Source organism: Exophiala oligosperma (assembly GCF_000835515.1).
Source record: "Exophiala oligosperma strain CBS 72588 unplaced genomic scaffold supercont1.5, whole genome shotgun sequence".
In the NCBI taxonomy this organism is placed as follows: domain Eukaryota; kingdom Fungi; phylum Ascomycota; class Eurotiomycetes; order Chaetothyriales; family Herpotrichiellaceae; genus Exophiala; species Exophiala oligosperma.
In genome coordinates this window covers 739932-762068 of record NW_015622822.1, presented here as the reverse complement: position 1 = coordinate 762068, position 22137 = coordinate 739932, and the positions used below count along the sequence as shown (strand labels likewise).

Below are 22137 nucleotides of genomic sequence, written 5' to 3'. Positions count from 1 at the left end.
TCGATACCCGAGTCCTTTTTTATTTTCGAGAGACTGTTCTCATTGATTTTTGACTTTGTTCTTGTGGGGTTGCTTTGTTGTGTCCGTGGTGTTTGTTATAAAAGATAAAAATCGATGGAGGGGAAGAAGATTCTCGTGGTTGGTGCGGGACCTGTAGGATCTCTCGCTGCACTGTATGCTTCCAGACGAGGTGCCGACGTTGAGATTTATGAACTCAGAGATGGTGAGTTTCTTGAATTTCCTACGGCTCGTCTCTCTGGCTGACACGAATACCCCAACGTCTCGAAGATCTACGGAATACGGACACCACTCCACTCAATTTCACAAGGTCCATCAACCTCGCCCTTTCAGAACGAGGCATCAATGGACTTCGATCAGCTGGCAACCCCGGACTCCTGGAGACCGTCCTGTCACAGACCATCCCGATGCACGGTCGGATGATCCATACTCGTTCTCCTACAGGGGCCCTGTCGGAGCAGTCTCAGCCGTACGACGTCCACGGTCGTTTTCAGCGTTCCGTCGACCGCGGCGCTCTCAATCGAGTCCTTCTCGATGAACTCGAGTCCCTGCCCAACGTCAAACTCTTCTTCCGGCACAAGATGACGGGGGCCGACTTTCGTAGGAAGAAAGCCTGGTTCGAAGTCTCCTCCTCCTCCGACCGAAGCAACAGCGGCGGCGGCAGCAGCAGCAGCAGCCCTTCGGATGCCCGACCGAAAGAAGTCGAAGTGGATTTCGATCTCATGATCGGCGCGGACGGTGCGCATTCGGCCACTCGATATCACATGATGAAGTTCGCGCGGACGGACTACCTCCAGGAGTACATCGACTGCCTGTGGTGCGAGTTCACCATGCCGCCGACCGAGCCTGGCGGCGACTTTGCCATCTCGCCGCACCACCTACACATCTGGCCGGCGGGGGATTTCATGTTCATCGCACTCCCCAACCTCGACAGGTCATTCGTGTGCACCTTTTTCGGGCCCGTCGACCTCTTTTCCAGGCTCGAGAAGGGACCGGACTCGGCGCTTCTCGAGGTGTTTGACAGATACTTCCCCGGTGTCACCGACCACATTCGGCCCGACGACCTGACGTCGCAGTTCAAGAGAAACCCGCACCTGCCTCTGATCAACATCAAGTGCTCCCCCCACCATTTCGGCGACAGCGTGGTCATCGTCGGCGACGCGGCCCACGCCATGGTCCCGTTCTACGGCCAGGGCATGAACGCGGGCATGGAGTCGGTCCGGGTGCTGTTCTCGAAGCTGGACCAGTCCCCGGACGACGCCGCCGGGGCGCTCGCCAAGTACACCGCCGAACGCACGGAGGACGCCCACACCGTCGCCGACCTCGCCCTCGGCAACTACCAAGAGATGCGGCATTCGGTCACGTCGCCCTTGTACAAGTTGCGCAAGTCCGTCGAAGAGACCCTGGACAAGTACCTGCCCGGGCTGGGCTGGGCGACCCAATATTCCCGCGTCAGTTTCAGCAACATGAGGTACAGTCAAGTGGTGCAGCATTCGAGGAACCAGAAACGGATCCTCAGCGCCGTCTTTTTGGTTTTTGCCGCACTCGCGGCTTCGGGGCCTGCTGCTGCTATCTACATGTATGCTATGCGCTCGAGGCTTACGAAGCACATCAACCTCTCGTGGCTACGAAGGTGAAGAAGGGCACGATGATCTTGTTTCACGTCGAATTATGTGGGGGAGGGTTTTGTACAAAGATACCTTAGATGTTGTAACACAGTACTCAGTAATAGATCAAATCGAATCACGCTATGCGTTTTATGTCTCATGTCCTCGGAACTATGTACTGATAGGTGAACCCAAATCGACGCCATGTCGCTATGCTATGCCAAAAACACACCTCATGATGAGCTCCCTCATATCTAACACCACCTGCTGGCTCCGGCGAGGAGGCAACATAATACAAGAAAATACACAAAGCGTGCTATATCTCAGCTTGCCACTATTCGCTCTCTCATTGCCGTATCCCACATGATTTGATCTAACAAATCAATACAAATGCTGCTGCCGTCCTTTTTGGGTTATGACAGAATTTGAATCTCATTCTCACCAACGTCTCCGTCCTTGTCACCGGCACCACCCTCGATGCGTAGCATCCTCCTCTCCACCCTGACTGGTTTGAACTGGTGCCAACAATTCGGCGCCTCGAGCACGTATCGGTTCATTGCCTCGCGAAACCTTCTTTTGTACTCTTTGGGACTTGTTACCGTGGGCCTGTTCTTCCCTCCACGTGCAAAACCACGGTCCTTGATCCAACTCTCAAGTTTCTTGTCCCAGGTGTATGTGCGAATGCAATCGATGATCCCCACCACAAGTTCTTTCCTCACTTCGTCAATGGCAACCATCAACGAATAGTCCATGACATTTTGCCTGGCGAGGAAGAGCGTGTCGTTGTGCACGCTGCTTCGGAGCAGCTTCTTGCTATGTTCACGTGTGAACAAAGGAGATTCGTAGATGAACTCAACCATGTTCTCGTCTAAGAGCACCTCGTTCTTCTCGCCAGTTGCATTGATTTTGCGGTTCCTCATGCTGCCCTTTAGATCAAAGATGCGTGTTGGGATACGGTCGTAGAACAAATTCTCCATCACCAACAAAAACCAATTGTATTCGAGACCTGTCACCGGGTTCTTGATGATGATCTGGTAGAAGCCGAGCATTTTGGCGATTACAGAGGGCAACTCGTGGAAGAACGCTTCGGACATGATCTGGAAATAGTTTGGGGCGAACTTGAGAAAGGACTGCGTCTCGATAGGTGAAAGTGACTTGAGCACGAATCGATCGTCTAAAGTCTTGAGGAAAAGTGATTTGGTCTTTCCACCTTTCGAATCCCACTTGGCACATCTGGAGAGTGACTCGATGATTCTATCGGCAACGCCGCATTTCCGGCGAACAGCGTCAAATTGCTCGGCAAAGAATATCTTGCAGAGCATCTTGGCCGGGCCTTCTTGAAATTGGTACTTTAGGTGAGTACCAGTCTTCCGCAGCAAAGAGTGCATGACATCGGCTTGTAGAGCGTCTGAATGATCATGTCCACCCATATAATGAACACTGTCGCGGACAGGGCGATTCTGAAGATCCTGCAGCATGGTCTTGTAGTCTTGGGAGTCAAGGGCGAACGCAATAATGGAGCTTGGCTCGTCTTCACGAACGATGATATCGCAATCGGCAAAGATATGATCAGACGCTCCAAGAGGATACTCAAGCGGAGTCCATCCACTTGCAGATCGTTCAGCCCAGAAATTGGTCAGCATCTTCATGAGTGAGGTACGTTCATGCTTGGGAAGTTCTTTGAGATCCATGTCTTCCTGGGACATGCGTAACAGATCTTCAGGTGAATCTGGGAGGTATATCTCTTCCGAAACCTCTTCAGCATCACTTCGATCTTCGTTCTCAGAAGGCGCGTGACTCGAAACTTGTGCATCGACTTCATTTTCCATGCTATCGGGAGGCGCTGTTGGTAAAAAGGGACGCGCTTCCCGTTGAGCAACGTCGATTTGCGCCATACCCTGCGCAGTATTTGCAGACTTTTGGTCTTGGTCCGGAGCCTCATCCATGCCAAAGACGTCGTCAGAGTCACCCCTTTCTTCAACTGCCTCGTCAACATCTTTGTAGACCTCAACGATGGGCTTTGAAACAGCCAACGGATAGATCCTAGACTGTCTGTTCCTGGCGGCCCTCAACTTCCTCTCTCTAATTCTCTCGCGTTCGAATTCACGACTGAGCTGTTCGAAGTGCTTGGCTAGGTTTGACACGCGTGACTCTTTCCGTTCCTTGATAGCTCGTGGTATAAGCGAATGTCCTTTGGAGAAAGTATTCTTCTTAAGTTGTGAGAGACCTAACCGTTCAGAAAGCTTTTTGTCGGGGATTAAGAGACTAGAATCAGGGCTGATTGCTGACAAGGAAGGACTATTCTTAGTAGATCCAAAGCCATTCATAGCGTTAATCGCAGACAGGGTGCTCGTAGGGGGCTGACCCGCGGTTTGACGTAGAGTTATGACGCCGGCTGGCTGAGAATGTGCGCGAGAAAGCTTTGGCGAGGCGGCTTTACCATCAGCCGTTCGCCGTACCGACGATGATGGAGTGCCGTCTTCAGTCAACACTGGCATATCAACCGCTTGTGTTTTCGGACTTGTGAGCAGCGTCCCAGGCGCGTCAGTGCTTCGAGAAGGGGTAGGAGAGATTTCGGAGACAAAGACTTCTGGTTGCCCGTTGGTCATAGAATCCTCCGCAGCAGCGGCAGACATAGTTTCTCGGTGGCCTGGCAAATCTATTGCAAGATCCAAGTGTTTGACATCTTCAATGTTTCTTGGTCCATCCAGTACGGAAGGAAGATTCTGGACATCCGTCTGCGTGGTTGCTGGCGATAACAACGACTCGTCTTCCGTCGATGCGTGGTTAGAATGCTCATCGAGAACAGACTGGAGAACATTCTGCGTCTTCTCGGGGGATAGTTTTGAACCTCTGCGTAATTCGAGCATATTGGGCCGTTGCTCTTCCAATTCTTCCTTTTCATCGATTCTCTCTTCCATGGGCGGCGTCGTCACTCCCTCGTCCTGGGTCGTAAGTGAGGTCACCGAAATATCACGATCTAGGAAGATTTTCTTGAGCTGCAATGTAGCGAGTCTGCGAATATCTTTTTCTGAAGGGAAGAAATCACGCTCGAAATCAGAAAAGACAGTGTCCCATTCTGATACCTTCTCTTGGCTCTCTCGCACGATGCTATTCAAAGGAATGGTCTCCCAGTACCTTGAATTGGTATAACTTTCCTGAAGCTTCTTGATCAAACTGGCATGCTCTTCGGTGGCTCTCTTGGTAAGTTTCTCAATTTCAGCTCGACAAGCTTCTGCAGCTTCAGGTAACACAGCATCGACATTAATGTTCTTCAAGCGCAGTTTCACGGATACCATGAATCGTGTGATTCGCTGTTCCAAACGAGTATATACTTCGTTGCGAAATATCAGATCGTTGTCAACTTTCCACGTGATTCTCATCCTTGGAACGATAATCTCCAGGAGATCGATAGGATCATAGTGAACGCGCAAGGCAAAATCTTTGTAGCCAAAGTACCTCAGGTGGTCTCGGTGAAGGTCATGAGGACAGATCCCAGCTCGGGCATGAAGGTCTGCACTCCAGAAGGAGAGCTCGAGGTATTTGCCAAAAGAGTATTTCCAGGTACTTGGTGACATGGGAGTGACAGTTGTTTCGACGCCACAAACCTTGCACTGACTCCACATGAGTATGACATCTTGGAAACCACGCATTTTTGAGGGATATTGTTGTACAAAAACCGTGACTTGAGCCTCCCCATGCACATACTGTCGGTGATGCTCGTGCATCTTCTTTTCGCAAGCCTCTGATTGGCAGGCTTCATTTGCACGATAACAGAGATCCTCAACATATTGGCCAAGCGTGCAATCGGCTTCAAACTCGGCTTCTGTCTCGTGTTCGTTGTAGAAGCTGAAGGCCAAGAGATCCGGCCCTGAGCATGGCACAGAGGTTTCAGTCGAGACAAGGCTGAACAGCACCACGATGTTCTGGTGAGCGAAAGGATCGAAGAGATTGCGGTTTCCCGAGAGATAAGTTTCCCACTGCTTCTTCTGAGTTTCATAATTGTAGAGAGCTTTGTCGTACTCAGCGTCGTGAACAGCATGAATGATTTCCCTAACCTTCTTGCTCGCTCCTGCCAAGGGTCTATGGACCATCTCGGGTTGAAGTAAGGTGAACTTAGCAGACTTGCCCTTATCTTCCATCGCTTGCTCAGCAGATAAGTCCTGGTCTCGAAGTCTCTTGAGATATACCACCCGTCTCTCCAATTCGCGGGCACGCATCAACAGATAAGGCTGAGAGAACTTGACGAAGGGGGATGCTGAGAGGATCCGGGTTTCATGTTTCAGTACAAGGTCTTCATAAAACGTAGGCACAGGAATGTCATCCGGAATGTGGACTGAGTCCGCTGTGTCCATTCTGGTGGCCGTTACTGGAGTGGTGTCTTTTTCAGATGAGATAACATCCGTGCTGGAGATTTCCGCTTCTGGCTTTGGTAGACCATCAACATTGGCTGTTCCTCCATCTCTGATCTTTGTGGGTTGAGTAGCTTCATTGCTCACAGAAGGTGCTTTACAAGTCATATTTGCCGATCCAAGTCCAGGATCTGCTCCTTGCACTGTCGGCGCACTCGGGATTAGAGCCCACTCATCTCTCATCAAGCAGGTCTCTAGCTTCAAATTATATACGACATACACCATGAATTCCGTGACGTGCTTAATCTTGGTAAGTGTTTGTCGATCTGCACCCCTCAGCGCGATCGTGCAGCCAAGGGCTGGAGGGCAGCCGGATAGATAGACGTATGTTTTCTTCCGGCCTTCGGCCACAAACGTCTTTACCTCGAAAGAATCGCAGCGGCCGAAGGGATCCACCTGCGATGTGAGCTTATCCATTGAATGCATGACACGAGCGCGCGTGCATCTCGAAACAGCTTCGAGAACAGACGATTTGACGTTGAATATCGTTGTAATCTTAGCCTTCTCTAAAAGCTCTAGTGCCAGTCCGGAGATATTGCGCTGAGCCAACAGAACATCAGGCTTTAGTGCAGCAATACGGCCGACGAGGTTATTCAGGTACTCTCTTTCCTGCCTGATGACAGGGTCGAGACTCAGGAAATGCTGCTCGTGTCGAGCATATTCTAGAGCAAAAGTGATGATCAATATTTTTGGGTTTGAATGGGACCGAGCCATGCTCTTCAGAGCCACATTCTTGGTGAAGACCAGGCCAGAAATGTAGGCTGTATCTCCTGGTTTACCACCTGGTATTTTCTTGAGCTTCACATAGTTGCGAATGTCTATGTCATCACCACCTTGTACATCGGGATCAACGTCATCGGTAGCTTTGAGTAGAATTGGAATAAGAGCATCTTCCCAACTCGACACCTTGGGGACATCAGCATCTTTGAGAAGCTGCTGCAGGAGCTTGTGTACATGTTGTATACTGGCACGGTTGAGTTCCATTGCTGGAGCTGCCACTCCACGCATAGAGGCACTGCGGATCATCCTTGACCGTCCGCGGTAGATGCTGGAGCCCTCGGCCGCAGAATCCTGTACTTCATCCTGAGTCGGAATGATTATCTGCAAACGTTCTCTTGTGGTCCGAGGCGTGCGTTGGTGAATGCTACTGGAGACACTTAGATTTCGTTTCCGAGAGCCTCTCAAAGATTCGACATTGCGAGAGCTAATCACACTAACATCATCATTATCTTTTCCCAGACTCAACAACCCCGCGATGCTGCGATCGCCAATACGGGATCGGCCCTTTCGCACAGCAGCGAGGAGACCACCGATCGCAGTTCTGTCGTTGCCGGGCCCGCTGCTTGAGAGCTTATCTGCGCCTATGGCCTCATTGATAGAGGGCTCATCCTCACTGGATGGGTCATCAGAGAGATATTGTGCAAGATCGGGATCGATGATGCTGTCACGGTGGAAAGCAGACGACTTGCCCTCTTTCAAAACTTCCTCGGCAGCGCGCCGTTGAAATGGAGCACGATCTTCGTGATAAGCTTTGAAATTTCGGATATGCTGGTGCTTAGAATGATGTCGCTTGTGGCCATGACCAATAGAGTGACTTGGTTTCAACGACCTGGAAGAGCTTGGGCGAGGCAACGGACGATCCGTGGTGTCGAACTCAAGGACAGCCGAACTCCGATTTGCACCTTCAAACGCCCGCCGCAAAGGGAAACTCATAGTAGGAGTTTTTGACATCTGCTCCAAGGATTGGGAGGCCAGAGAGGCATTATCGTCGTCGGAGCGTGCAAGATGCCGATTCAGAAAATCAGGTTCCGGCGTACGAGGACGAACACCAGCATCTATGAGGGATAGGTCTTCGACTGAATAGTCGGAAGAATCGTCGTCGTGAGAAGTGATAATAGATTCGCAGGGTTTGCAAACACGAACCGCACTGTTGGCGCCAAAGTGGCTTCCGCTAATAACGACGGTGCACTTATTATCGAAGATTTGACCGCAGGTTCGGCAATGATGTTTGCGACGGAACGTCGTGAATGGTTCACCACAATGGAAGCAATCCTTGGCGTTCTCATCTCGCATCCAGAACTCCTTGCTTAGAAGCTTACTCCTCAACCGGTTGACAGGCCGTGCCTGAGAAGCGCGTGGGCCATCGTCCAGCTCGGTACCTAGAGAGTCATCGCGATTTGAACGTGACATCCCTGTTAGAACTGTGGAATCTGACGATGACGTCCGGGAAGCGCGGAACCCTGGTAATTTGGATTGGCTGATTCGGGGCGCAAGTCTTTCAGAGGGCCTGGAGTCTGAAGTGATTGAAAGAGGCGATTTAAGGACCGGAGTCTCAGCTTGTTTCCCCTGTGGCCCTGGGTGGCTCTTGCCAGGATGAACGGCATTTTCAGCAAGCAGGTCTAACGGATTGCTGTGGTGTTTCTGGGATGATGCAGTCTCCTGTCTCGATGGTACTCTGGCAACAGACCCATCTACAATGGGTGTGGACTGTTGAGAATTGGCCAATGCGTCTGGATGGCTCGTATGGCTCTGCGTGGACGCCGACGACAGCCCACGCTCATGCGACACAGTCAATTTAGAGTTAGGTCTTTGTGATGCTGATAGTCGAGGCGAGGTAACGTGGCGATTACTCCGATCCGTTGCGGTATTCTCAGTATTAGGCTTGGAAAAAACTCTCCGGAGACTGTCACTATCGATAGGAGCTGTCAGGTTTCGATCCGCTTTGGGCGACTCGAGCTCGAAACCTGAACCATTTCTTGAGTGACCTCCTGCACCGACAGCATGGATATTGACACTCGTGACAGAAGGATCGGCCAGGTGGGCCGAAGGCTGGGGATGGCCAGTGGGTGATCTGATCGAAGGAGTCGATGGTAGAGACACCTTGGATACACTTGTCGCCTTAGAGGACATCTTGAACGCATAGGGAGCCTGCTCAACGGGAAAGGGAGAGTCGAAGGCATGGAGCCTGGGCGACTGCGCCTTGGATGTCAGCCCCGAGCTGGGTTTAGAGGCGGCCATATCGTCCGGTAGGACCAATGCACCATGCTCTTCATGGCGCTCTTCGATCTCTTTCGCGACGCCCACACTAGCCTTGAGTTTGTTGTAGAGCCCTGATATCCCGCCTTGTATCTCGCCGGCCAACGACTTGTTTTCTTGGTACGAGGCGGCCGCAGGAGGATCTGTATACTCGTTGAAGACCGTCAGATTGATCGACTGGGAGGCTGCGGTATGGATGGTATTGAGGGCATGGTTGAGGGCGTCTTGATCTAACTCATTAGACAAGGAAGATCTGGAGTCCCTCCGGCCTCTTCTTCCAAGGGGAAGAAACATGGAGGAGGCCGAGGGACTAGGATTGTCTTGAGTAGAGGAGGGCATGATGCATCAATCTGGCGGCCTCTCGGCCACAGAGTGTCTGTGATAACGTCGGATAGGCTTCATGCTCGATGTCGCATAGTGATAGCATCGAGGACGACCAAAGGTTGATGTCTCACGGGGGACAAAGAGACTGTGATTTGACAGGCTTCAAGACACATTGTTGGCACAGACACTTGGGCGGCGACAATGATGGATGGCACGTATTGGAGATCTCGGCTAGAATGCTCAACGTCATCCTTGGCAGCCCGTCGCGTCTCCGGAATAATAATTTCTCCAGACGCGACTTTGCGCAGCCCACCTGCCTTCAGAGATACCCCAAACTCACGTTCATAACTCTCACGGACATACTCAAACGAATCTTACGATACTCTCAGACCTTTTCGTTCGGCCTTGGCTCCTGTGTAAATCTGCAGAAGTGTCACGGCTAACACTCATGAGGAGCGGCACCAGATGGCTAGCCACGAAGCGTGGCTGGGTCCTTTCGTTGCCGATGGCCTAGCCGAGTACCTGCGCTTCCTTCAGACTGGTCAGCCTATGGTTGAGTATTTTATGCATCAAGGGAGCGACAGATACGCTATATACTGTCAAAGGCATGGCTCATATGTCCGCTCACTTTGCACGATAGAGGTAGTTTCCTCGGGGACTGGTGGACAGGGTTGCTAATTGGAATGCAGACTCCCCAGACGACCCCAGTCCAAGTGACTGACGGGAAACACTGTCTGCCAGCAGTGTTCAGGAAGGCTACCCAAGAAGGCCTTGAGCGTTCTGGAGTCAAGCCAGCCCACCTCACCCGCTCGAAGGTCAACCTTCAAGTCACCGACCCGACCCTGATCATTGATTGTAACTATGACACCCCACAACTGCGCTTGAGCATTTCAACGTGCGAAGCCGTGGAAAATGAATGCGCCAAAGCAATTGATCAATTCGACAGCCTGCCACTGGAAACATTGCCGGACGTACAACAGAAGATGCTGGAATTGACACAATGGTGCGCACGGAATCGCAAAAATAATCCACCCAAAGGCAGTCCTAGTGGATCGATCCGATCGCAGGCTCCTCTCAGTCCAGGTAATGCTTCCGACGCTGATGACGATGTCTCCCAGTTGCCATTCTTAACTCAGATTAACGATGTCACTTGGGATCAGCAGCCTCAGAGGTTGTCCCCCTCAGCGATTCATAAAGAGACTGTCACTACGGGGTTGATGCACAATGAACGCACAAATGGTGCAACGCAGACTACCATCAAAGATACTAGGCTCCACCAAGGCGATGCAGCCACTGGCCAGGACGAGGAAGATCTCACGACAAACTTTGTAACACAGCCTGTCGTCCATGGTCTCACCATCAATTCGCAGCCGGCGGAAAACCACATCGCTCCAGCCGATGGCGACCTTAGCACCAAAGCCTTGGATGGGAAGCAAGGCGTACATGGTCGAGAGAGTGCGCAGGATGAACTTGGACCGAGTTACCTTGAAGCCGCAAAAGAACGAGAACAGATAATTGGTGCGGCCCAGCAGCCAGACCCTATGCTCGCGCCCGAGTCAAAAGAGAGGCCCTCGCAACTGCCAACGTCACTAGTGCGTCATTTCAGACGGTGGAGAGAAGAGGCCCGGTCGGGTCGCTACATCCCTAGATATCTGCAGAAAATCCCCAAGGACCAAGAAGCCTTACTCGAGTCTGATGACAGCTGGCAACCACCTCTTGTGGGACGTACCGTCATTCCAGGCCAAATTCCTATACATCTTAATGAACAACTCATGATTCTCACAGACCAAAAGGATTCACAAGTTGAAAAGCAATTACCTATCAATGAGCCTATTTCGGCTTGTCAGAAGTCCATAACCCCAGACAACCACCACAAAAAGACACTCCAAGAGCGTAGGCTCGTCAATGCTGCAAGTGATTCTGAGGAATCAGATGTGTCTGCTGCATCATGGTCACCGAGCCCACCAACACAAGATCGCCGTCGCCAAGTACTACCTGCAGACAGTCCTTTGCCGAGTGCACGAAAAAGGAGAAATTTCAATGTGAAGTCGGCAGATATAGACATCGAGGCGCCTCCACGGACACGGTCCGTTTCATCGACCCACGGTAACGACAATCAGCCGCTCCTTTCCCAGTCAACATCTCAGATCAGCCGGCTTCCGGTTATCCCACACAGCGACCTAGTCACCAATCGTGCTGTTTCAGAGGTGGACCAAGGAGTACGCCGCGTGCCTATCCAATCTCTAGGTGAACCAACTACTTCCAAACCTATAGCTCCAGATACATTAGAGGGTATAAGTCCGGCTGCCATCAGTGGATCTTTCGCAGGCCCGAAAAAAGCAACAAGTCCATCGAAGAGAAATATCCAGGTCGAGAGGACTCCCTACATTTTGAAGCGTCCTCTACCTCACCTTGTGAAGACTGCCTTCAACGGTACGGATATTACCGATGAATCTGGCCTAGCATCATCTGGCTGTGTTCCTTGCTCGTACGATGAACGCAATTGTGCATTACTGCCTGCAGTGCAAGCTAGCTCAGATGTACCTTCCATTGAAAGTTGCACAGTTCCTCAAACCGACACGTTACAGCCCAATCACGCTAGCTCTGGTGATCCTGCAAGTGGGCATAGACATTTGATCCCTAATGAGAATGTTCAGCAATTGAAGAGTGCGCCACAGACCAACGAGAACAAGGATGACAAAGGTCCGCGTGTGAATGCGGCTGAAGACGAAATAGGCATATTGTCTCGGAGTGTTGACTCAGCACGACTAGACAGCACTTCGGACCGGTCTCGACGCGCAGACTCTAGCCCATCTCGAAATGACCATAGGGTCGAAGCAAAAAGTCAAACCGCGGGGTCTGGTTCCGAGACTGCTCAAGGTGACCCAGCAGTACAGGTGATTTTGGATGCGTTGACCTCACACGACCAGTCAATTGAGGTTATCGGCGATGCGGATAATACCAGGACAGGCCCAACGAAGTATACCGCACCGGTTGCAGCAAACAGTTCTGATCCTGCATATGTGGCTGAGCTTGGACATCATTGCCGAACGGCACTGAAATCTATAAGCAAGCAGCCTTCGCTATCGAGGAAGTCTACTTCGTCCGCGAAGGACGCCACAAGCAGCGTCGGAAAGCTTCCTAGTGCTCCAACAGGGGATGGGAGCCCGAGCTTACGTACATCGGCTCCATCTCCACGACAATTGTCTACTCCAGTTACTCATTCATCAGCATATGGTAACGTTGAGGATCCTTTCAAGTTGCAGTCGAACGATTCTCCATCTCAGGTGCCGACTACTCTGGTCATCCATCTTCACCTTGTCTTTAGGAGATATCAAAATGCTTATACGGATTACCGTGGGGACTTCACGGCATTTGAGAACGCATGCCGTTTGCTCAGTAAGTTCTGGGTGATGGGAAAAGGATTGCATTCCTACCTCTACGATGATGCGATATATCATCACCACCATGGATTTCGGCGGTATCTTCTGGACGAAGCGGCCGAGGAAGAGACCCGGATCATGACGTTTGATGAGTATTATCTCCAACGGGTTGACGAGCCCACTCATACCAAACGTATCGTGACCAAGGCAATGATTGAGACATTGATCAGACCTCGACGACTGGACGCCTATGGTCAAGGGAAATCGCCACGACGCACCTCTGATGCTGCAACATCCCCATTCCCCAATGCAACAGAGACCGTGTCGGTCCTGCCGCAACCTATCATCCTCCCTGAAGCACCTATACTAGACGCACACGACCGGCACTACGTATCGCAATCAGGTAGCGCCGTTGCACAATGGCGTCGGGAGGTTTCTAGATTACCCTCTCCCGAGCTGGGCACTCCTCATGTCAATCGAAATCAAACGGAGATCTCATCGCCGGAGATAACAAATAGCGAGATTGGATGCTGTCTGCCTCTGGCTACAGAGACCGACCGCCCAGCGCAACAGCCCTTTTCTACCATGTCCTTGCAACACCCGAAAGACATTGAAATGTCGAAAAAGAGAAAGAGGCAGCCCACGTTCAGAACTACAGTTCCAATCCCGCTGGAGACGGAAGCGTCTATTACGCCTAAGCGGATCAAATACTCCAAGCCTTCCGCAAGTCCTTTTGTGAAGCCGTCGCACCCTGCTTCTTCCATAGTATCGACTCTGCAAATGACACCTGCGCAAAAGGCCAAAAGATGGTGGGTCGATTCTAATACACCGTTCAAAATATTTGAGCGGCAATATTCCTCTTTATCCCAAGCAACGCTGACCGGCAAGAAGGGCAAGATTGCAACGACGTATCAGTCTGGGGACTTGAAAGAGATCGACATATTCTCTTGGAGAGCTTGAAGCTGCATTTGGGACAGTCAATAGGGCATGATCAGTTCCCGGGGGCAATGTATTGAATCAAATACACAAATAGGTTCCATTTTTGAAACGACTATATCGCAGTTACAATGAATATCTAGTGCGAGACTTGACCTTGCAATTTGGGAAAACGAACTAGCTTTGAAAACCTGTATTTACTGTGCCAATGTCAGGGCTTGCATTGCGCCGACGACAGCTGTAAGCAAGCCAGTCGGTTTGTCCCCGTGTTTGAAATACCATGCACTGCTCGCCCAGTACAGCGCAATCAAGATGCCAGCGATGGCCCGCTCAACTGTAGTCCAGGTTGAGGGGTCACGTTGCGACATTTGATACGTGTGTAGTCCTTGATTATCGCGTCAATATTATGAAAATGATTATCCCGTCTTCGCCTCCTGCTCACATACCTGCAATAGTGAACAATATGGAACCTTGGTACCAACCGACCCGGGCGTAGGCGAAGAGAAGTCTGGGGAGGGTAGACCATTGAGCCCGAGAGAAAATGTCCAAACCAAAAGCCTAGCCTCCCCGTGGAAAATCAGCACCGGTCGCCTCTGTAGCGAGAAAAGAAAAGAGTATGCACGTACGGTGTGCCCGATGGCGACTCCAACGTGCGCGATGGACGTTGCGAGGGCGATGCGGGACATGGCTATTCTTTTATGGATGGTTTTTTTTGTTTGCTTGGAGTTGTAAGTAGTGGAAGAGGACAAGATTTTCTAAGTGTATGTTGTCCGTCCTCCGATTAGATACAAGACGTTGTATTTGTGTTCGACCATCCAATGCCGAGGTCGTCGACTTTGGGTAAAGGGATAAAAGGTTTCTCCGAGTTCCGTTTGCTCCACTTTCCTACGCACGAATAGCTGGAACAAGCACGACTCTTGGGACATTAAGACATCATACCTAGTAAGAGACAGGTATTTTCATTGTTGGCAAGTTACAGTACATTTGGGCAAAAAAGACATTCTAGATCTGTTGGACGTCCCAAAAGTATACGAGCACTTCCCCGAGTCCTAGCGGATCAAGCAGGTCCAAATACCAGCAAGCCCGTCCTCAGATAGCAAAAGACCCAGCAGCATTGGCGGTGTACCCGGTGCCCAAGTCATGACATCCTGTCCCAATCAAAAAGTTTGCATTTCCTGAGCCAGTCCCGTCGGCGAAATAAGCGCCACCGATGGTCGAGCCTCCGCAGTTGTTCGCGACGTGGAACCGTGCCTTTTGGCCAGACGAGCCATAGGCCTTGACCTCGAACGATCCGAAACCGCCCATCCAGGTGGCACACGTGTTGTCCCAGACGTTGACCTCCCTCCCGTTTTGTGTACAGTCATGGTCGTCGTAGACCTGCACGACGTACGCCGAACCGAGAGTGCTCGTGAGGCCGAGGCTCAGGAGTGCGAGGTTCTGGAGCGAGGTGAAATGCATGACGTCGAATGTTTCAAAGGTTGAGTGGTTATGGTTCTGTGAGGGTGATTTGATGTAAATTTGCCTTTTGCAGAATTTTGGTATTTTGTTTTAACAAGTCCCGAGAGCCTGCAAAAAGATTCGCTGCTTATATTGTTTCGAGGAAGAGAAAGGCCTTCTTGCTTTATATTCACTTTACTACCAGTCTCAAGGCAAGCAGCTCGTCCTCCCCGAATGGCGAATGTGGTCTCGGAATCTGGCACCGTCACAATGTTTCCCAGTTCAGTCTTTCCACCTCAGAAGAAATTGCGGCGACCCAAAGCTGACAGTGGAGTAATGTTTTGAGCATCAGGGATTGACGTCGTCCCGCTTCTAATCCTGGCAAACAAATCGATTAACTTCAGCCCGTCATCGACAATGGATGTACAAGAGAATATACAAAGCAGGCAGCATTATTACAACGTCCTGTGACCAAGAGAGGATGGCGAAGTAGGAAAGTGGATATACGTAAGACCCCACAGTTTAAGACCTCTTGCAAAGGACGACTGACATCTCGATGGATCATTAAGGGGGGCTATGTATGCCTATCTCGTGTATACCGAGTAGTTATGCACAGCATCTTGGTCCACCTCGATGCAAGCTGCAATTTCCACCTGGTGCTGAGCAGCACGGCCTTAGATCTTACACCACGTACGTAACCTTGCTTGTCGCCAGTGATCGAACGATCGTCCTTTTCCGACCACATCTACGAGCACGACAGGCGATCTTGCTGACTTGTCTATATACCCTCTTTAATGTTAAGGCGGACAATGACTGTTCAAACAGTAAAAACCTTGGCAAGGCTCCGCAGGCACAACGCTCGAAGGAGCGAGGTTACGACGCAGGACCAGGACAGGCTTCGAGCGTTGTCTTCGAGTTAGGCTTAGGAGGAGGTCTATGATCGAGTTAGACTCCTTTTCTATTCATTTTCTCATTATTCTATTGTTCTTCGCACATGTTAAATCACGAACGACTTGCATTCACATGTCAAGGACCGTTAACCTTCAATACACTTCATCACCCATCTACTGTAACGAGTATCGGCCGTATCAAAGGCGGAAGTCCAAGGCTACGTCGTTCCCACACCACGAATCTCAAGTATGGCCAAGACCCGGAAGCAGGCGGGCGGATCAGGCCTCCCTTTACTCCGTACCGCGGGCGGAATGAACGGTGGAGCGCGGTCAGCACCGGTCTTGGCACTACATATTGTTCTTCGATACATTACCCGTATTTAGCAATGGAGATGTGTGTCTCACTTTCTTTCTGATCGACAGGATTACCGTCATCGGAGAGCGGGTGTCTTACTGGCCTCAATCAGTTCCGGTCTTGGTGTTGTGTGCATCACTGCCACAAAGTATCGATACCCAATGGTCCACAGCCCCTTGGGAACGTGGACCTTTTCAGAGATTAGTGATTGACTGTTCGTGCTCGCCCATGATACCGAGAAGACGTATTCGCAGGCATGATGAGAGCCGGAATACGTCTGGGGCGAGATCGCCGCCGCAGTCGCCAGATGAGGGAACTATTGTCGGCGTATCCAGTGGTGGCGAGCACCCAGTGAGACCCGAGTGACTCGATGCACGAAGAACGCACGAACGAACGAAAGAAGAAAGAAAGAACGAGCGAACAAACCATGCGGCCTCAAAAGGTATATAAAGGGAGAAGGACTCCCCGTTCAACAAGGTCAACCTCAACCACAACATCAAAGACAACCACAACACGACTAAAACATCACTTTCGAAGCACATCTTTTTTTCAAACCTCAATCATTATCTAAATATCCAAGCACCTTCTCGACCCGTGGCCGAAAAAAGAAGGAACAAAATGCGTTTTTCCACAGTCCGGACCCTCGCCCTGTTGGGCCTCGGTCATTCGTCCGCTTCTTCGGCGTACGTCATCCACGGGTACAGCAACAACGACTGTGGTGGTGACGGCACCGAGATCAACGTCTGGGACAACACCTGCGCCACCTGGTTCCCCGCCTTTGGCTCCTTCAAGGTCGTTGCGTACGGCAGCGGCGGCCAGATCGTCCGCTTCCACACCGCCAACAACTGCGGCGGTCCGATCCTGGTGGGCAACTGGTACGCGGACGGCAGCGACGGCGATTTCCAGGTCAGTGACACCTGCCATAACTTGGGCGAGGGACACAACGCGAACGCCGCCGGTTCTTTCGCGGTCTAAATCAGCCGATTTGCTCCCGCACCGACACCAAAACCTCGAGGAGGATCCCGCAGGTCAATTTTCAATGAAAAGAGTTGCAAACGTATGATGTGGTTCATGCTTTTACAAAAGTGTCCAATCTCTGCCTTATGAGCTAGGTGACTTTGTACTATATGTATTGTTGGTTCTTTCATCATGATTCACTCGTCCATCAGGGAATTTGTCAGAATCTGTGGTACAATAGATATGGATATATATCTTCGGCATGTCGGTCCCTTGGAGAGGCATCGGTCCCCCAAACTTGAAATCGCTCAAGGGGGCAACATTATGGGTTATACTGTACATAGAGGAACTTGCCACCTGTATACTGTCCTCAAACCGTACACATCATTCTTAACCATATACAAGAGTGGATATTTTATTATAGCTATGTCCTCGTTCTTAGTTTCCAAGGGATCTTCAGACTGACACTGGAAAAGGGGTACAACCTCGTACGACCTTGGTAAATCTATATCTGATATATACTCCATGCCCACTCTATTCTTGTATATCTTGGTATCCATCTCATTTAGTCGAGTTCTGAGCCAGATCATAGGCGGCTCCATGGTTTGGCACAAGAAGCTAATTATGTCTCATAAAAATTAGTACCGAGTACGGTGTGTGTGCATCAATGGACCTTTTCCAGTCTTTCAAAGTCAGAGAAAGCCAAGTGTTCCAGGTCGTCAGGTGTGATGGTCAATTTCTTCGCCCGCCGACGGAAATAGATGCGCTTGGCCCATTTCCATGTCTCACACCCAAGGAAGAACAGTAACGCTTCGACGAAGACGATGCCCCATTCCCAGGAAATTCCAGTGTGTTTGAAGACACGATGGTTGATGACCTGGACGGAGCGCGTTAGTGGTGATCGGTTTGAATTTTTCCCCTCCCTCAGGGCTGGATAACTGTTTTGGAGTCTTGGACAAGAACTTACCGGGATGTATATGGTCGGGAAGATCGTGACAAAGCCAGCAATGACGGCCCAGAACAAAAACTTGTTACGCCAGACGTCGTACATCCACTGTGTAAAGTATCGCTTGCTCTTGGGTTGCATGCGGAAGAAGCTACGTCTGGTGTCGACCATCTCCCAGGCGAGGAAGAGGGCGAACCACGTCAGGCTGACGAAAGTGGTGGCTCGGGCTCGGAAGACGGTGTCACACGACCGGGAGTAGGACCCGTTGCAGTTTTCCCCGAGGTTACCGTCGCCGAACCCGTACACGACCAGCAGGAACGACGAGAGGCAGAGGGCGGACATCCACAAGCCATACGCGAGCATGTCGAAGCACACTTCCCACGTGAAGACCCCGGCCTTGAGGGAGATGGGCGGTCTTTCCAGGATGTCGGGGGCGGCGATTTCCAGACCAAGGCCCATGTCGGGCATGCCGCTGGTTATCATGATGACCCACAGAATCTGCACCGGCGCCAGAGGGAAGACGGAGAGTCCCGAGCTGTCTTTGAAGGCGAGACCGATCAGAAGCGTGCAGGCCTGTGCGATGTTCTCCGCCAACAAATGCAGAACGAATTTCTGGATGTTGTCGAAAGTGCGGCGGCCCTCTTCGATGGCGGAGAGGATGGAGGCAAAATTGTCGTCGGTGAGGACAATGTCGGATGCGTCTTTGGCCACGTCGGACCCACCTTGACCCATGGCGATACCGACGTCGGCGATCTTGAGTGAGGGAGAGTCGTTGACGCCGTCACCGGTCTGCGCTGTGTCAGCAAGAGTGCTACGGGTCTTGATACTTGCCGAGTGGAAAGGAATATTTACCATTGCCATGAAAGCGCTTCGACGACGAAGAGCTTCAATCATTCGAACCTTTGTGTTCGGTGCGCATCGAGCAATAACGAGCGGCAGTGCTGGGAGGTCGTCGATCTGGCCGTCGCTCAAATGATCAAACTCCTTTGCAGTCATGACCATGCTTCGGGCAGCGTTGGCAGATAGGTTGTCCATCTTTCGGGGTAAGATACCAACCTGTGCTGCGATCGCTCGGGCTGTGCCAGGATGGTCGCCAGTGAGCATGTGAACCTTTACACCGGCACGATGGCATCGCTTCACAGCTCCCTCCGATTCTGGTCGAGGAGGATCGTAGAGACCAATCAGCCCATGGAAAACGAGGCTGCACTCGACCTCTTCTCGAGGCGGCGGGTCTTCGCGGCTCGCCTTCTGGCCGTTTGGAGCATTGTATGGCCGACTGGCCAATGCTAGCACTCTGAGTCCTTGGGCAGCAAGGGCTTCCATGTTATCCAAGATGGTGCTCTTCATGTCATGGGTTAATTCAACAACATCGGAAGACCCCCACCGGGTCTTCGTGCACGAGTCAAGAACACGTTCGACGGCACCTTTGGTGAAAACCTTTTGCTGCTTGCTTGCTCCCTCTTCCATGATGACGGACATCTTTTTGACGTCTGAGTCGAATGGGTACTCGCTAACTTCTTTGTACTTTGCCGCATCGCCGCCGAGGAACTTGGTTCTGTTGAAGTCGAACCGTGATGCAAATACCTGGATTGCTATCTCGGTTGGATCTCCTAGTGCAACCCATTCTCCTTCCTTGTTCTGGTGGACCCGGGCTATATTGGCGAGCGATGCGACGAACAGAAAATCTGTCAGCTCAGAATTATCCTTGACCAACTCGTCATGGCTACCAGCCTGTGGTTCGGGGGCTTTTTCCAACTCTTCCTTTGCTGGGGACACTTCACTATACATGAGATCTCCTTCGGTGGGGTTGAACGGCTCATTCGACGGTCCCACTGAATAGGTGCCACGAGAGGGGAGCCAGCACTTTTTGGCGACCATCTTTCCTTGCGTAAGAGTTCCCGTCTTGTCCGAGCAAATGTCGGTGACGGCACCCAATGCCTCCAGGGACTTGAGGTTGCGGACAATGACATGGCGCTCTACCATTCTCTTAGTTGCGACGGCCATGGTGATTGTGAGTACTACCACAAGTGAAGCAGGAATCATAGAGAGGCCCGTTGCAACCGCGTAGATGATGACCTCAGACTTGTCGGAGAAATCGTTGGCAGCAAGGACGATAATTGCACATACCACGGCTATCCCGAAGAGCAGGATTGCAAGCCGTGACAACTTCTTTTGTAGAGGTGTCCCGATGTTGAAGCCTAGAAACCGGCCAACAGCATCGCTGAATGTGAGAGTCCATGATTCAACTTGGCGCAAAGGAGAAGCAGTACCGTCAGGCCGTCTTTTCACTGGACGTCTCTTAGATTCGCCTTGTCGAAGGGCTGCGGCGATCGAACCGATTTCCTACAACCAGATTAGATTCTATCACCCGGTGCAGTTGCGCTGACGATTTATGTACCCCGAGCATCAGACTTTACTTACCGTGTGCATGCCCGTGGCGAACACCACACCAGTTGCTCGACCTTTCGTCACAGTCGAGGAGCTGTATGCAACATTGAGGCGATCACCAGGTCCCGTGTCTTCATCAAGTATTAATCCTTCATCTTTATTCACAGGCAGAGATTCTCCTGTCAGCAACGCCTCGTCGGTCTCGAGATTTATGGATTCGATCAACCTGGAGGAGAATTAGCGTTTGGAAGATTCAAATTGGCGTGGTAGACAACTGACCTGACATCTGCAGGGACAGTATCTCCGACTTTGAGCTCGACAATGTCCCCTACGGTGAGCTCTGCGGTCGGAATGTTTGTGGTGCTGCCATCTCGTACAGTATTCGCAGTCGGTGAAGACAAAGAGCGCAGGGAGTCCATTGTCTTCTCTGCCTTGAATTCTTGAAGAAAACCAACAACAATATTCAATGAGATCACAGCTGCGACAACACCCCCTTCGATCCACGATTTGATCGCAAATGAGACAATCATTGCCATGAGCAGGACCAACATCATGGCGTTGGCGACTTGTCGCAACAAAATCTTCAACGGTTGCACGCCTGGACCGTCATCGAGTTCGTTACGGCCATATTGCTCTAGTCTTTGGCGAGCTTCCTGGGCTCGAAGGCCATTTGAGATATCAGTGTCTAGTTCCCGGGCGATCTCTTCAACCCCGAGAGCATGTGCAGGCTTGCTTATAGGCTTGTTGCTCTGGCCAGAAACGTGGTCCGACATCGTGTCTCACTTGATGAGCTCTGGGGGAATGGGAGATCACAGGTGACCGAAGAAAAGGTCTGCGAATCTCACATTGGCAATGCGGTAAATATACCTACCAATATCTGGCCGTTGACCCTCACACATCCCCCGCTCATGCATGTGGTGTAACAGTCGGATTTCCCGACGAGGCCAAGACCACCACAGGGTGTCAAACCGTAGACTTGGCAGACTGGGTCATGGTATGTCTTCTTTGACCAGTTTCGACCACCTCTGTACCGTCTTCCCGAGGAGAGCTTTGGTGTGCTCGTACTCGTACATCTTAATGGCCCACCTCGATAACTGATGGGGTATATGCACCTACCATCCTCAAGTCAACGAGAAAGAAGGAGCCTTTGCATGCAGAATGTTTCGAAAGCACGCTAAGAGGTTGATATCGACTATAAAGGAGATGTACATTCCGCAAACCTAGCTCAGCATCTCTTAAACGTCTCTGATCTGCATTTGCGCATACCGTGCGAGCAGAACATAGAGTACAGCATTGACCTACCCGGCTTGACCCTTGAAACACACTCGGAAAGGACGGCTCAGTAGTGTCCAGATGCTTGGAATTGCAGTTGCGCTACAGTCATGGCATAAGCAGGACTCTTGCACTGCACTGGCAGATCTTAGGGAGAAATCATCCCGCCAGCCAAG

General features: G+C 51.2%; 5 protein-coding genes across 6 annotated transcripts; 2 read left to right on the top strand and 3 right to left on the bottom strand.

The window, feature by feature from the left end:
- Positions 1–6: 6 nt before the first annotated feature.
- On the top strand, positions 7–1785 carry PV06_05656 (uncharacterized protein). The gene is made up of 2 exons (XM_016406684.1): positions 7–223; positions 289–1785. Exons 1-2 carry the CDS (start codon positions 115–117, stop codon positions 1653–1655), a joined length of 1476 nt encoding a protein of 491 aa, XP_016262288.1. The 5' UTR covers positions 7–114; the 3' UTR covers positions 1656–1785.
- PV06_05655 (uncharacterized protein) lies at positions 1751–9566 on the bottom strand. Its single transcript, XM_016406683.1, has one exon. The coding sequence runs from the start codon at positions 9410–9412 to the stop codon at positions 2039–2041; it is 7374 nt and encodes a 2457-aa protein (XP_016262287.1). The 5' UTR covers positions 9413–9566; the 3' UTR covers positions 1751–2038.
- A 296-nt stretch (positions 9567–9862) lies between these two features.
- On the top strand, positions 9863–13877 carry PV06_05654 (uncharacterized protein; the record flags this gene model as incomplete). Its single annotated transcript, XM_016406682.1, has 3 exons — positions 9863–9954; positions 10038–13589; positions 13672–13877. 3 exons carry the CDS (start codon positions 9863–9865, stop codon positions 13706–13708), a joined length of 3681 nt encoding a protein of 1226 aa, XP_016262286.1. The 3' UTR covers positions 13709–13877.
- A 36-nt stretch (positions 13878–13913) lies between these two features.
- On the bottom strand, positions 13914–14485 carry PV06_05653 (uncharacterized protein; the record flags this gene model as incomplete). Its single annotated transcript, XM_016406681.1, has 3 exons — positions 14343–14485; positions 14163–14274; positions 13914–14101 (listed from the first exon to the last, which is right to left on the bottom strand). Exons 1-3 carry the CDS (start codon positions 14400–14402, stop codon positions 13914–13916), a joined length of 360 nt encoding a protein of 119 aa, XP_016262285.1. The 5' UTR covers positions 14403–14485.
- Positions 14486–17840: 3355 nt separating this feature from the next.
- Positions 17841–22095, bottom strand: PV06_05652. 2 transcript variants are annotated; one of them, XM_016406680.1, is made up of 5 exons: positions 20969–22095; positions 20723–20915; positions 19154–20644; positions 18323–19090; positions 17841–18232 (listed from the first exon to the last, which is right to left on the bottom strand). In XM_016406680.1, the coding sequence occupies exons 1-5, from the start codon at positions 21460–21462 to the stop codon at positions 18020–18022; spliced, it is 3159 nt and encodes a 1052-aa protein (XP_016262284.1). In that variant the 5' UTR covers positions 21463–22095; the 3' UTR covers positions 17841–18019. The 2 variants fall into 2 exon arrangements, with proteins under 2 accessions (XP_016262284.1, XP_016262283.1); XM_016406679.1 differs by having other exon boundaries at positions 17841–19090.
- Between the last annotated feature and the right edge of the window lie 42 nt (positions 22096–22137).